The following is a 15,036-nucleotide window of genomic DNA, read 5'->3' as shown; positions in this document are numbered from 1 at the left end:
GAAGGAAGGAGAAACGAGAAAGGAGGAGAGAGTGGAAAGAAACAACAAGAGTTCATGGATGCCTGCTGAAGCTTCAGCGACTAAATCACTCTTAGACAGCCATAAAAGTTGTTAATCTTGCTAGATTCAGCAATTAAAGTTTTTGTTTTCCTATTTTCTGGTTTTTCTTTTTATTTATTTAGTTTTACTGTATTTTAGAATTTTAAACTTTTAAAAATTAATAGCTTCGTACAACTTATTATTATTTTTTAGAATAATGCTAAGTATACCAGTTTTGATAAACCAAATAATGGGATTATTGTGTTTGAATTAGTACTTTTTTAAGTGTTAATGCGGTTGGTTTATATGATCCGATAAAAGCAAAAAATTCAAAAAGTAGAAATTTTGTACACGTACTAGTCGAAGCGGCAGCCGTACAAGCAGAGTAGTACTAGATAAGGAAAATGGAAAAATGGTGACAAAATTTCCCGGCAAGTCTTGAAATATTCTTTTTTTTTTTTGGTTTGTACAGACTACAGACAGAAAACAAAATGAAGCAAGATTCTTCCCGCCGGTATTGTACTTGCAATTTTTCAATCAGCAGCTCAGTGCCTCATACTTGACTGGAATTGGGCGGTTAAACCCAACCTGCGACAGCAAATTCCCCACCACCGCAATGTCTCTGCAAAACACCCCTTGGAACGACGCCGCCGCTTCTTTCGCTTCCGATGACGACGAATGCATATTATTCTTGTTATGAATACTACGATTCCTATTGCTAGAATTGGAAGAACAAGAGGAGGAGGAGGAGGATTCCATTGCTTCTGCTTGAGATTCTTGGGCTTGGTTTTGGGATACATGCACTTGCATTGCTGCTGCTTGAGCTGCCTGTAATGCAGCTGCAGCTTTCTTCCTCTGTTTCTCAGCTGCCTCCTCCTCCGTGATGGTTGCCATCACGTTTGAATAACCCTTTTGCAGCAATCTGTAAAGCAACAGAGCTGACATCTTCGCTTTATCCCTAATTGAATCTACATCCCGATCATCCACCCGCTCGCACCGGTCAATGAAAATGGTGGCCTTATCGGGCTTGTGCCTTAAACAGAGAAGCAAATGTGCTCTCTCCAACTCGGACCTCGAACAACCCCGTCGCAACCCAATCAAAGCATAGTAATCCACATTTCCTGTTTCCCCCGAAGCCACCCTCTGCTTCAATTGCTGTATCTTGGTCGTCAGCAAACACAGCCTCCCCGGAATCTCCCTGTACCTCACGTTGTGCCGCTTCCACGCCGGCCCCAGCAGCTTCCGATCCCTCAAGATGGAGTTGTACAAAAGCTTCAAGTGTTCCAGGTCATGTAGGCAATCCGGCAAACACCGGATGGTCTCCAAAAGTGAGGCTCTCGTGTCCAATGCTTGTATACAACTCGGCTCAAGAGCCAGAGTCCGATTGCAGTCCGCGATAGCCTCGGCAATCCGCCCCGCTGCCCGGAAAGCAGAGGCGCGCTGCATGTAGCACTCTGCCAGGAATCCCTGTGGAGCTCCACGGCGGCCGTCCAAAATTTTGGAGAAGTGGCGGATAGCCTCGGAGTAAAGGCCTGCGTCGAGGGCAGCGATTGCGGCAGTTCGGCGGCGGAGGAGGAGCTTAATGTGGGTGAGGAGATGGGTAACGGTTTCGGACTCGGATAACATCCTAGGAGGCGTGGCGGGTGCGTTGGCGGAAGAGAGCATGTCGTTGGAGAGATTGAAGCTGGACAGAGAGAAACTGTCGTCGGACCAGCATATGCTCTGGCGGCGGAATGCGGCAGTGGCGAGGCGTTTCCCGGTCTGGAGGAGAGCCATGGCGTCCTCCATTAGGCCGAGGTGGCAACACGCCTGGCCCAGTACCAAATACCTGTGTCGCCAATTGGTAAATTAACGCAATTAGCAATAATAAGTAATTAAAAACAAGACATGGTAACCTAACTAAAGATTAAAGTTTATAATAATAATGTGGGGCACACGGCAATTAGGCAAATCGTATATTTTAAAAATTGATTAGCTGGCTCTGCAAATTTGGAAGTCAAAATTTCTGGAACACGACTGGATTTCATTCTTGTCATGTCCAATTTGTTAAAAAAAACTCTTAGAACAAAGTTTTATTCCAAGTCAACTACAAAAGTCTACCAAAACTTACAAACTGGGGACACATTACCAACGTTACAACGCAACCGGTTAAAATGGATCTCTCTTTTGAAATATATAAAATCGAGAATTTCATTTAAAACAGTTGGCAGTGCATTTAGTGGTGAAACGTAAAGGCACAACAAGAAGGCTGATCTGAAAATAAATAATGCCAATTTGGAAAACCAATGGAACAGAGCATAGCAAGCAATCAATCATCAATCAACCAATCAATCAATCAATCCGACAGGCTGTACTTTACCTCCATTGCCCTTCCTTTTCGCCGTTTTTACAGAGGCCTGCCATCACCTTCTTCTTCAAGTCCGAGACAGAGAAGCACTTGAAGGAAGGATCCCACTCCGGCGACCCGGAGGACGAGTTGCCGCTGTTGGAGGAGAGAAGCTTCACTCGCTCCCGGGAAAGCGGCTGAGACGAAGTGTCAGAGCCCCCAGAGGAGGAGGAGGAGGAGGAAGCGTCGTCGGTTGCCATTTTGAGGCTGGGAATGTAGTCCTGGAGCATATCGGCCACCTCCTTGAAGCGGCGGAGATAGAGGAGAGACCTGGCCTTGAGTTCGAGGGCTTCCTCGAGGCGGGGGGAGATGGAGAGAGCCGCGTCCAGAAGGCCCACAGCCGATGCGATCTCGCTGTGTTCGTTGGTCGCAATCAGGCTTCTGGCGTCTTTCATATACTTTTCCACAACCTGTGCAATCAATATTACCAGCAAAGTTGAAACATTAACAACCTGTGCAATCAACATTCATGTCTCTAAAAATTTGAATGCCTTTATTGAGAAAAGAATGAATCAAGTGGTAAGTAAGAAATAAGATGAAAAGCAATACCTTTCGGGTGCTAAGCCACCAGTGCTTCTTCTCATTGGAAGTGGAAGAGAGACAGGAAGATGAATGAGTAGCAGCCATTGTTGCTGTTAATCTCTTGTAAGAGACTTCACCAATCACCATCAACCCCTTCTCCTCTCCTCTCCTCTCCTCTTTTCCTCTCTGCAATATTTCCCTTCCAAACAGGGGAAGGGAAGGGAAGGCCGAGTGGAAGGAAGGACAATTGTGTATTTATATATGGAAGCAAAAAATTAAAAAAAAGAGAGTACGAAGATAAGAGAAGGAGAGAGAGGGAGGAGCAGGAGGAGGAGCATTTAAAATCTGCTCAAAAATTTGGTGAGTAAATATAAGAGGGGGGGGGAGAAGGTGGTGGAGAGAACAGAGCCCTCATTTTTATTATTATTCTTATTAATAAAAGAAATTGCCAGCTTTGACTCTTGATAATTAAAATAAAATTAAGTTTAATAATAAATAAAAGAGAGAAAAAGGGGTTTCATCCTTGAAGTTAATAGCTGGCGCCACCAGGCACACACCTCTCACTGCACATAGTGGTTAGATTCTCTCTCAAGTCTCTCAACCCTACGACCCTGCGATAACCAATGACGCTGGGTGCACCCGGTCACCGCATGATTCCGACCAGATATACCCAGTGATCAATCACGGGTCCTTGGGTTCAGACTTCTGGCCGCACAAGATAAGGAACCACCAAATTTGCCCCCAAAACTCCGACTAATGAATTAATAAATACTCAAAATACTTAATAAATTTTAAAATTAAAATTAAAAAAACCGTGCTTGAATTATTAATTAATTTTAAGTAAACTTGATAAAAGTCTAATTTTGTGACTTATTACTGGACTGAGTTCACTTTATTAGGTTTGATTCATTTAGTAATTATTCTATTTTTTTTTTTGCTATCCTTTTATTAAATTGTGATCAATGTCATAATAATTTTATTTTGTACTCAATTTTAAATTAAATATTATAATTAAATATTTTTTTATTTTTTTGGTTCTAATTCGTATTTAAATTTTTTTTTTTTCTAGCTTCCTCGCAAGTTAACTAGTCTATGTTTTAGGTATATACATCGGCAAATAAAGTAGAAATTTATAAATGTATGGAAGTTTCATGTTTGATTCACATTAACATTAAAAAGAAGGTATGGGCTCGTTGTAATAATATATTGGATTTACTTGACAATTTGCCTTGAATCATTGATTAGTGAATGATGTTAAAATGGGAATGATCTTTGAAAAGAAAGGAAAACCAAAATGAATTGAATAATGAAGGCATCCAAATGCACTACTTTACTCATGTTTATCTCTTATCCTATAAAGGAAACCTTTTTTTAAGATTTACTTGCTCAGATTATTGGTTTTCCTTCATTAATTATCATCTTGTCTTCCATTTACATATAATTTCATGCTGCTTTGTGGATTATGATCAACTGTATAATTAAAATACGTCATTTCCGAATCCACACCTAAACATAGACATGTTAAGTATTTGATTAGTTAATTGACTCTATTAATTTAATCTTACACAATTAAAAAAAGCAAAGTAATTTCCAATACGTGTTGATACATGCTTAGAGTTTCAAATATTTTGATTAATTGATTAGAGGTTCGTTAAGTAGAGCATATCTGTTATTTTTATTACCAATTAAATATATGTTGTTTCATATGAGTGGTCAAATTATTCAAGAAATGCTACCAAATGTATTACATTACATGTGTGGGATAGTGTGACATGTGGAGATGCTTTGATATTTTCTTTCTTTTTTTGGGGGCCGGAGTGTAAGATGCTTCTTTAGCAATACAAAAAGCAATTTCAAATGTTCGATTGATTTATTAAGCAAGTTTCATAAAATAAACCAAAAGCTTATATTAGTAGCAACCTTTTTCTTTACATAATCCCCAGTTAAAGAATATATTATTTTCCTTATTCGAATTGGATGATTGAGAATACGATAAGTTTGTCATTGAATCTCAAAAAATAAGAGAGAGATAGTGAATCTAATGATTTGACGGTCAGTAAAATAAATAGGATATTATAAAGAATAGAGAAATTGAGGAAGAGAAGATTAGTAAATATAATTAAGTGGGTCAATTGGATGATAAGCTAGCGAGCAAGCAAACAAGGAAATTGATATATTTAGAAGGAAAAACAAGGAATTTTAAAGGCCGGGGTGAAAGTAGAGAAAGTGACCCTTGCATTGCATTGCAAGGCACAGGAATCATGCTTTTCCTTTTGCTTTGCTTTTATAATTTTTCACCCGCATTCCACATTTCTTTGAGTGAATGAATGAATGCACATGAAATATGGATGGATATATAGATCGCGACTTGCAAGCAGCATCAGCCAGCATGAGCTTATATAATTAACTTTTCCCTCCTTTCCCTTTCCTCTCTCCTGTGCGGCTGCCTGGAGTCTGGAGAAGTGGGGAGCGCCGTGCCCCCACCAAACTCCAAACCCTATTTACCCTCACGAAACTCATTCGTTCCTTTCCTACCATTCTCTTGGCCACCTCACCCTGTGATCCTCTAAGCCCACTGTCCACGTGTCATTTCCTCGTGCTGGGTCCCACGTTTCAAGGACCACTGCCGGTGTCCAGATCAGCCAGACTCTTGAACAATGCTTGCTAGTTGCTGCCGCCACCACCACGATGGTGATGGCAATGCCCTCCTTTCCTTTGGTACCATTTTCAATACATTATTGGCGTTGGAGTTGGATATATATAATAAGACATTGTAAGAGAGATTATATTTTTAGTTCACATGATATGGTGGTTGATAGTTGAATTTTTTTTTTAATTATTTACCATTATATTATTTAGTTTACAAAATATAATTCAAGTAAATGGTCTCTCTAACAACATATCATATAATAATCCTTGTGTGTGAGTGTGTGTGTGTGACTAGCTCTGAATTTGTATTATATCTATTTACTCTCTGTGTGTGTGGTTATATAGTGTCTGTTGTAGGATCAATCGTTTTAATATCGCACATGATCCCCACCCCAACTTCATATAACAGAATACAGATAGCAACGGCAGCTTATATTAATCCATTATAGGAATATATAATTCGCCCCAAATCCCTGCAGGCAATAAATTAATAAACTCAAAATCATAAACGAATTAATGCACCCCTTCATTTCTTAATTACTAGCATAGCATTCATCTTTCTCTATTGTGTATGCCGATATCTCTTGCAATATATATAACTTAATAATCATGCTCATTTCTGTAACTCACCAAAATTATATGAACCAAACTAATTAAAATTCGACAGATATTCTTAATTAATTTCATGTACAATAATTATATTTAACTAATAGAGTCCTTCTCATTGGCTATTAGCATGAGGATTATATGCCTCATAGTTTGCGTTGTTCAAAAAATTAAAGGTCATGTTTGATAACCATTTTATTTTCGTTTTAGTTTTCAAACGTTGTGTTTGAGATACAAATGAAGTATATGTATGGGAGAAAGGAAGGATAAAGAACAATAGTGTGAAACACGAAAATAAATAAATAATGAATGAAAACAAAATTTTGAAAGTGAAACTAATAACTTCAAACGTTTTTCATTTTTTATTTTCATTTTGTGTGCTTTTCCTTATAAGTTTATTTTGGATTAAACATTTCCCATACCCTCATTAGTAACTCTTCTATATCCCTCATTTCTCTCATGCATGTATTTCTCTTATATCTCTAACACAAAAATGAAAATAAAAAATGAAAAACAAAATGGTTACCAAACGAGCCCTAAAATACATGTAAGGTGCTTGAAGCTTTGTTTCAATAAAGTGCCTTGAAATAAATACAAGGTCAATAAAATCGTTTTGTTTGTTAAAATATAATTGTCGATGATGTAATTAATATTAAGAATGGAGGATATATATGATTGATGAAATACTAAAATTTCCTGTTCGAATGAGATTATTATGGGATGGAGACATACTAGACAATAATGGAGGATAAATTTGTTGCTCTTGCTCCCATAGGTTAGGGACCATTTTGGACTCACGCAGGTCTACAAGGCAAAGCCAGGCCAAGAGGTTTGGTTTCTTCCGATATTCACACACAGAGATATGAGATATGAGATGGCTGCGACGCGTCGTTGTACAGCTAAGAATTTAGAATTCCAGCTTGTAAACCTTGGGAAACTTCTTCCTTCCTTATAACTTGATGAGACGGCCCATTTAGGTACAAGCCATCAATACATGATCGATCGATATTGTTGCATTTGCATGTACGTCAATCTGTTGTGAGCTAGCTGCCTACGTATTAATTAATTACTACGTGTCTTGTCTCTAATATATTTTAATTCGGTTTGGTATTGTAATATGGTAAGTGAATTATTTCAGGCCGATCATTTTCATTTTCTGGCGTTGGAGCCTTGAGGAATATATATATATATATATATATATATATATATATATATTTTTTTTTTTAAATTTTATATATAACAAATTGGGATTCTATATATTAGAGTATTATCTCTGTCTCTTTTTCCCATCTGTCTATCAGCTGGACTCTTTGGAGGAAACAGAAGAGAGAAATCTAGCTAGGACTAGGAGGGAGGGAGGTAGTTCAATTTTATGGAGTTTAGGTTACTGCTCTCAAGTATATATATCATGAATATATGCGAAAAATATGTTGTTTTTTTTTTTAATCTGTATGAAAGTAGTACCCCGTTTGTGTTCTGTTCGAACACATGCCGTGTCCACTCTACGTAGTACGTACGTTCTGAAAAGGAGGAAAGGATCTCATCATTTGTATGTCAGGGTGAGGCAGGGTGGCAAGGTCTTGGAAACTTTTGTTTTCTGCCATTTCCCTCTGCTTGTAACGAAGGACATGCATGTAGATATGTAGATAACCCTTGTTGAACGGCCTGTTCTCCCCGGTTGGAATAGTGGGGTAAATTCCTTCCCATAGAACCGTACTTGAAATTACTGATATTGATAAACGACCCAAAGCATCGTTACTCCCGTTGGCAACATCTACTAATTCGGAACTTAATTTGAAAATCATATTTCGACCTGAACGTTTTTGAGATGCCTCTAATAATCAACGAATGACAAGCGTTTTTCCTTGTGTGGATCCTATTTCAATGAGAAGAGGTAATACAAAAGCCTGTAAACTATAAAAATGAGTCAAAGTGGATTGTAAGTACTTGTTTGGTACTGAAGTACTTTTATAAAAAGTGGGTATATAAAAAAAAGTTGAGCTCATAAAGGTGTTTGGTAAACACTTAAAAACAACTTATTTTCACAGTTTTGGATGAAAAAAAGATGAAAACGTGAAGCAGCAAAAATGAGCTTATTCTCACAACACAGCAGAATCAGTTTTTTTTCAAAGCATAACAATACCAAACCAGCCCACTATCACTTCTGCCCCCTTTAGTTTATAAGGAGGATATTTTATTTATTTTTTATTCCATGTATTATTATCATTATGCGCATAAAGAAGGAGCCGTATGAGATGAAAATCTCATTTACGTTTCTAGAATGAAGATTTTTTGAATTTAATGACAACATGCAATAAAAGATGTCTGCTCACTCTGAAGGAAATTATGCAAAAGCTTTATAGAATTATTATGAAGCTATGTGATTAGAAATTGATCCTTATGATCGAAGTTATATACTCTATAACATATCTATCTTGTTGGACTGAATTTATGATGAGTGACGATCTAACTATTGAATGTTCATATCTTAATTCATAAATCATTCTTGCAAAGATTCATCAAAATCCAAATCATTTGACCACTTAATTAGAAGGTAGCCATTTTAGTGCTTCTTTGAAGAATTCATCTATTCACTACAAATGAATGTGGCTTAACGGTTTTGGATTTGTCTAAGTTTTTGCAAGGATGATCATGAATAATGTACTAAAATATAGATGATTTGGATCGTTAAAAAGTTACATAATGCCCATCACAATGTGTCCCTCAAATAAAATTATTTGTGAGATCCCAAATACTTGCATATGTACACATATATATATACATATATATATATATATATATATCACTAATACTTGCATTTATTGGTTTGCATGTATATTTTGGTAGAAGAGTGACTTAATTACATGCAACGGGACATTAAAGTGACGATATTTCAGAACTTTTACATGTTGTCATGTGTTTTAACATTTCTACATGACATTTCGTGACTGGCTTAAAACATTATCTTCAGATTCAAGCTCTTGTTCCTTGGTGGAAACACGCATGAAGTCTTATAGATACATAGATCTAAGCACATACATAGGTAAGATTCTTATCCGTTGGCTTAAAACATTCCCCTAAGTAGTCAGTAAAGAAAGCAGGAAAAAAGGTAAACGTGAGGAACTTATTCGATATTCGACTATATATAAGTATAGAATTCCATTATATATGCTGCTTTCCAGAAAATGAATTCCCACCTCAGCTATTAATTATTGTATGAATTAGTGCTTCCAAGAAGATGAAGATGAATCCTTGTTAAAAGGGAGAATAGAGAGAGAAGCAGCAATACCTAGCATCGTCATGCAAGGAGAAAAGTAGGGGATCGATCTCTCTTTCCAATCTTTAGTACTGAAAGTTTATATAATACAGGGATTGAATCCTTAAACAAAGAAACTTGATTAAAATTGTGTACTAGTTAATTTATTGGAAACGCTCGATCCCATTCTCAAAGACATGTTTGTGTCCAAGGGGGCAATATGTGACGTGAGCTCCTAAATATTCTCCTAAACATGGATAATTAAGCTTCTTGCACTTTGCTCAATTTGACGGCATTATTATTATTATTTTTTTACAGTGATGATGATTAATTAATTAACTATGAGATTAGTGGGTGAATTCATCCAATGAGAGGCTTTCGGCTTTCCCTAAGCTAAATATATAACCCTGTGCTGTGCAGCTGCAGAAGAGAGGGACGCACGTGTCTTGTGGATGACATTTCACGTGGGAAGAAGGTATCCGTCCGTCCCAGTCCCATGTGCAAAGACGTGCAGCTTTATGACGACGTTAACCAGTTCTCTTGGTTTATTCGCTTGATGAGTGAAAATGGCCAACAAAGCCAGCCTAATTGGGATTGGAGTGGGTTGGGTTGGAAATGCTTAGACACACTCTCTCAGAGACTCAGACACATCCTCTCAGACACTCTCAGTGGTGGTGGTGGTGGTGTGACTCTTGCTTGTTGCTCTGCTCAAAAGTTGCTATCTAATAATGTCACCCATTCCATTTTTATTTCTATTTTAAATACAATACATTTATTTGAATTTTGAACTCACGAGATTTACTAATATATGTAAATTTTTATTTCTTTTAAATATATTGCAGCTTTTGAGTTCTATGTTTTCATCTCAACTCTGATTATAATTCCCTTACTGATTTACTAATATATGTAAATTTTTATTTCTTTTAAATATATTGCAGCTTTTGAGTTCTATGTTTTCATCTCAACCCTGATTATAATTCCCTTACACCCACCACGCTTGAAACGAACAAGAGTTGGTTATATAGGTTGACAAGTCTCCAATTAATTTAAATTAATCCAAGTTTATATGTAAACACTAGTGACTTCAATCAAAGGTGCTTTCGATATTTTAAGGCACGGTTCATGAACCAAGCCGTTAAACTACACACATCCCTCAACAATGTGATGCATGCGTAAGAAAATAACATATGTATTCTTTCTTGATGAATAAAATTAACAAGTAGCCAGCTAGCTACCAGAAAACTTGATAGCTACGTAAGATTAACTATAATATACAGATTAATTAATTGTTGTAATGCTTTCAAACTAATATATCGCCCGAAATTACAGGTTCTTACTTCTATCAAACACTCATTAGGATCTCAAAAAAGATGTCAAATTCTAAGTGAAATAAAAATGTCATGTCATAAAATTTTAAGGTTGATAAAAGTATAGAACCCCCAATCGATATGCTAATTCAATATTGATTGGCATAGAGATTGCGTGCTGATAATTTTCAAATATGAGAAATTTGATGTTAATTTTTTAAATATATACACCAGTCATACATGAAAACTAGTTTGATTAATTTGTTTTGAAGAGTGGATCATACAAATATTAATTGAATAAGAAAAAAAAACTGATGGTTTTTTTTGTTTGGACAAATAATAGCTTTAGACCATTTTTAAAGGAGATGTGAAATATGCCTCAAGGGTTCAATGAGAACTGATTCGCACCAAAATGCATATACATTATTGTTTTCTACCACTGTGGTAAAACTCCATTTGCCAAACAAAAATGTATGAGTTGGAACAAAATGAAATTTGATATTGCCACACAAGTCTTCAAACTTACATTTGACATTGCTATTAGAGATACTCTAAGACATCAAAATATTTGGCATTTAAACCATGTCATTTTTCTGAATTGGAAATTGATAATTAGTTTTACAAAATTAGTACATAATTAAAGCAACAAACTTTTTTTTTTTTCGGTATCAATAAAATTCCCCTCATACCGTCGAGGGATTTTCTAAAAACCAAAAAAAGCAACAAACTTAATAATTAGCTAGTTCAAGAAATGTCATTGGAGAGATGTAAACCAAAAAAACCTGACATTGGAAGTGTAGGGTACCTCAAAATTTTCAATTTTAACTTTTAGTCTGGTCTCATATTTAATTAAGTTGCACTCACTGCTACAGTCGAGGCAAAACTCAAGTTTCTTATCATTTTCTGCAATTTTCGTTTCATTTTTGACGATTCTATGCTTTGACGGTGCCTTCCTGTGAAATGGTCCATCGGTATCTTTGAACAACGTAGTGAAATTAGAAGAAAAAAAAGTCAACTCCATCGTAAGAACGTGTGACAAACTGAACATTTTTGCATATTAGCTGATAAAGATCATAACATAAAATTTTAAATTAATTCTAAAAGGGTTTTTATCATGCCTGATTTTTGAAATAAGGCATTGCTGTTAAAACGATCTTTGAAATATAAAATTCATCAATTTAGTCCATGAATATGGGTCATGCAATCAATTTGATAATTCCATTATTTGTCCAATTTCATGAATCAAATGTGATTAAAATCAGTTTCAAATTTTGGTTAGCTTTCCACTGTTGCGATAGTAGGTGATTAGATCCCGAAACAAAACATATAGATTATGGCACAAATGGTTGAAAATATGCTTAATAATTAGATAAAAGGATGGTAGAATGAGAAAAGCTAAAAGCTTGATCCAATAACTGGGAACAAACAACATGTGCAGAAGTGGGTATGGATCAAAAGACTTGCCTTTGGAATTTCTTTCGATTGAGCCCACCCCACCCCGCCCCACTGCATCCATCAGCCTTTGCAAAAGCTAATTAGTCGTCCTTTAAATATTACTCAACTTAAAGAATACAAATTCCTTCCAAAGTCACATGTATATATAACTTTTGTATTTTTAATATACATAAGAAATTACAAAGAAAAGCTTGTAGGACACATAGAATCAGAAAAATCTCACAACCAAGTTAAACGAACTTATGGAGGAAGAGAATGTATCCAATTACTTTAATTTGTATAGAAGATTGCCAAACACAAGTTAATATCCACAACAATCAACCTCCCAAGAACACATGGTGGAATGTAATATCTAAAATTGAGACGTCGGCCATCTTTAGATATCGAATACAGATATATGAATTTTCCATGCATGAAATGAAGCACGCACCCAAACAACATCAAGGATGCCCTTTAAAACACCAAATTCCCTTAGTTAAGATTTATTGCATTCTATCAACAAGAGCTTGGCCTTCAACAGTTTGAGTAAGCGCAGATGAACATTGGGATTAAGGTGTTCTCAAGACCACTTGAAATTCGGGAAAAACGCATGTGAATGTCCTTTAGAGCAGTAGCGGAGCTAGAATTTTAGGTAGGGGGCATCACATAAATGTCAAAAAAAATGGATAGTATTTACGAGAGAATATAATTCATGCTTGGAGTTGTGAGATCAAACTTTTTGAGGCACTAAATGTTCTTTTTTTTCTATGTTGAAAACTTGAAATTAACTTCTGAAGGGAAAAGGCAAGTAGGGAGACCATATTTTGTAGACCACATAATGTGATGGTTGATGATTGAATTCATTTTTTAATGATTTAAAGAAGTAGTCCAATCATTAACTGCTAATCATCATGTAGTCTCAAAGTATGGCTCAAGCAACCGGTCTCTTTAGCATCACACCAGGTCAATATATAATTGATTGTGTATTTTCTAAACAAAATAAGAAGCATGGATTGGGAATTTGGAGAGCAAAATATATAAAAATTTAAAAATTTAGTAAAAAATTAAAGTGAACAGAGAGATTAACAAATCTTAATATTGTTGTGGGTTGAGAATTTGAGGGACAAAGTATATGAAATTTCAAGAAAGGGAGAAGGAAAAGCTCAAAGTTTATTTTCTAGTTAATATGATTTTCTATTATGTTTTCTTTATTATTAGATTTCTAATTACTACTAGAATTAGGGTTTCACTCCCTTGTAAAGGACGATCTTGGAGTTGCGATGGAGATTATTCATATTATTATCAACCAAATTCAAAGTTTACTCTATATTTGGACTCCATAATACTGTTTGATTTCTATGTATACTTTTAAATTTGACACTTGTCAATCATGCTACCCTCGTTTCTCACTGCGCCACAAGTGCTCTCAATACCACTCATCGGATAGATTTGGTAGATGTTGATGTCTAATAATATGTGCACAACATGGTTCACCTGATAATTAATAGAATACCCCCTAACTAGTGTTTCATAAAATGTCTCAGTGAATTAACTGAAATTGTTTTACACACTTTACGTTTTGTTTCTATATAAAAAACTTGAACCTTTAACAATAAAAAGTCCCAAAGTTCGAATCTTAAATTTGCCATCGGTTAGAGTATTATTAAAACCCAAGTTCTCTATCCCCTGTAATAACAAGAATACTATAGCGATTTCGAATAACAAGGGCATTGCCGCCAAATCTTGAAAAACAACAAAGGCATTAAAACTCATGAGCTTCATTCTATTATACTTTCAACGAATTTCACTTTATATTCCGAAAATGGTCAGACCTAGCCATATTCAGCAACAAGTTGGAAGATAAGAAGTTCACTTCGTAAATAGTAGTATGCAAAATGCTAGAAGCCTTATGATGGCTTGTGCTTCAAGCACCCTATTGCGATTTTTTGTAAGGGATGTGTTATCCACACACCTCAAATTACTCCTCACACACCCTTTGTTAATTTATATCCGTTGATATTCTTCAATTCATCCGATCCGACAGCTGAAACTTAGGAGGGTGTGTGAGAAGTAAAATGGGATGTGTGAGAAGTAAAATGGGATGTGTGGATATCACACCCCTTTTGTAATTGTATACACTAATCTTATGTTAAGAGTAGAAGGTTTAAATCTAAGACACAAGGAGATAAACAAAAAAACTTTAACCATCAAGACAATCCACCCTACATTAACTGCTATGCTTTTAGTGTACATTGTTGTTGCAATGCCAAGGAGTTTGAGAGGTGCAAGTATATATGAGTCCCTGAAACTGTAAACTGATTAAATCTTTAACCCCCAAAAAACAAGGCAACGGAAACAAAACAAAAAAACAATATTGAATTAAGGGCTTGTTCTTCTCTCTCTCTCTCTCTCTCTCTCTCTCTCTCTCTCTCTCTCTCTCTCTCTCTCTCTATGTGGGAATTATGTGGGGTCTTTTTTCTCTCATCATCATATGATTAGATATACGTGCATATACTTGGGCTCTGTTTGTTTGGAATTTCGATGTTGGATGTGGATGTGGTATTGGTAATTTGGTAAATGGTTGGGTACTCTCCTCCCTCATTATGTCCATGATATATATACACAACGAATTAGGAATCTCTCCTCTTTCATTTTACCCCTCTTCTAGTCCTATTCTATTTAAACACTTACGATTAAATCACGTTAATATTTTATATTGACTTTTTATAAAAAGAGAAAAATGAGAGAGAAGGAAAGAAAATGAATAGAGATTTGGAAAAGAAAAAATCTTACTCCATACACAATATATATATATATATATACACACACACATATAC

At 35.8% G+C, this 15,036-nt stretch overlaps 1 protein-coding gene across 1 annotated transcript; it reads right to left on the bottom strand.

Annotated features, from left to right (window-relative positions):
• Positions 1–452: 452 nt before the first annotated feature.
• LOC103931979 lies at positions 453–3,374 on the bottom strand. Its single transcript, XM_009341512.3, has 3 exons — positions 2,975–3,374; positions 2,399–2,835; positions 453–1,867 (listed from the first exon to the last, which is right to left on the bottom strand). The coding sequence occupies exons 1-3, from the start codon at positions 3,092–3,094 to the stop codon at positions 577–579; spliced, it is 1,848 nt and encodes a 615-aa protein (XP_009339787.2). The 5' UTR covers positions 3,095–3,374; the 3' UTR covers positions 453–576.
• Positions 3,375–15,036: the final 11,662 nt, after the last annotated feature.

The sequence above is a fragment of a genome, unplaced genomic scaffold (assembly GCF_019419815.1).
Source record: "Pyrus x bretschneideri cultivar Hongxiangsu unplaced genomic scaffold, Pyrus_bretschneideri_v1 Contig25, whole genome shotgun sequence".
Lineage (NCBI taxonomy): Eukaryota > Viridiplantae > Streptophyta > Magnoliopsida > Rosales > Rosaceae > Pyrus > Pyrus x bretschneideri.
This window is presented reverse-complemented; position numbering and strand designations above follow the sequence as displayed.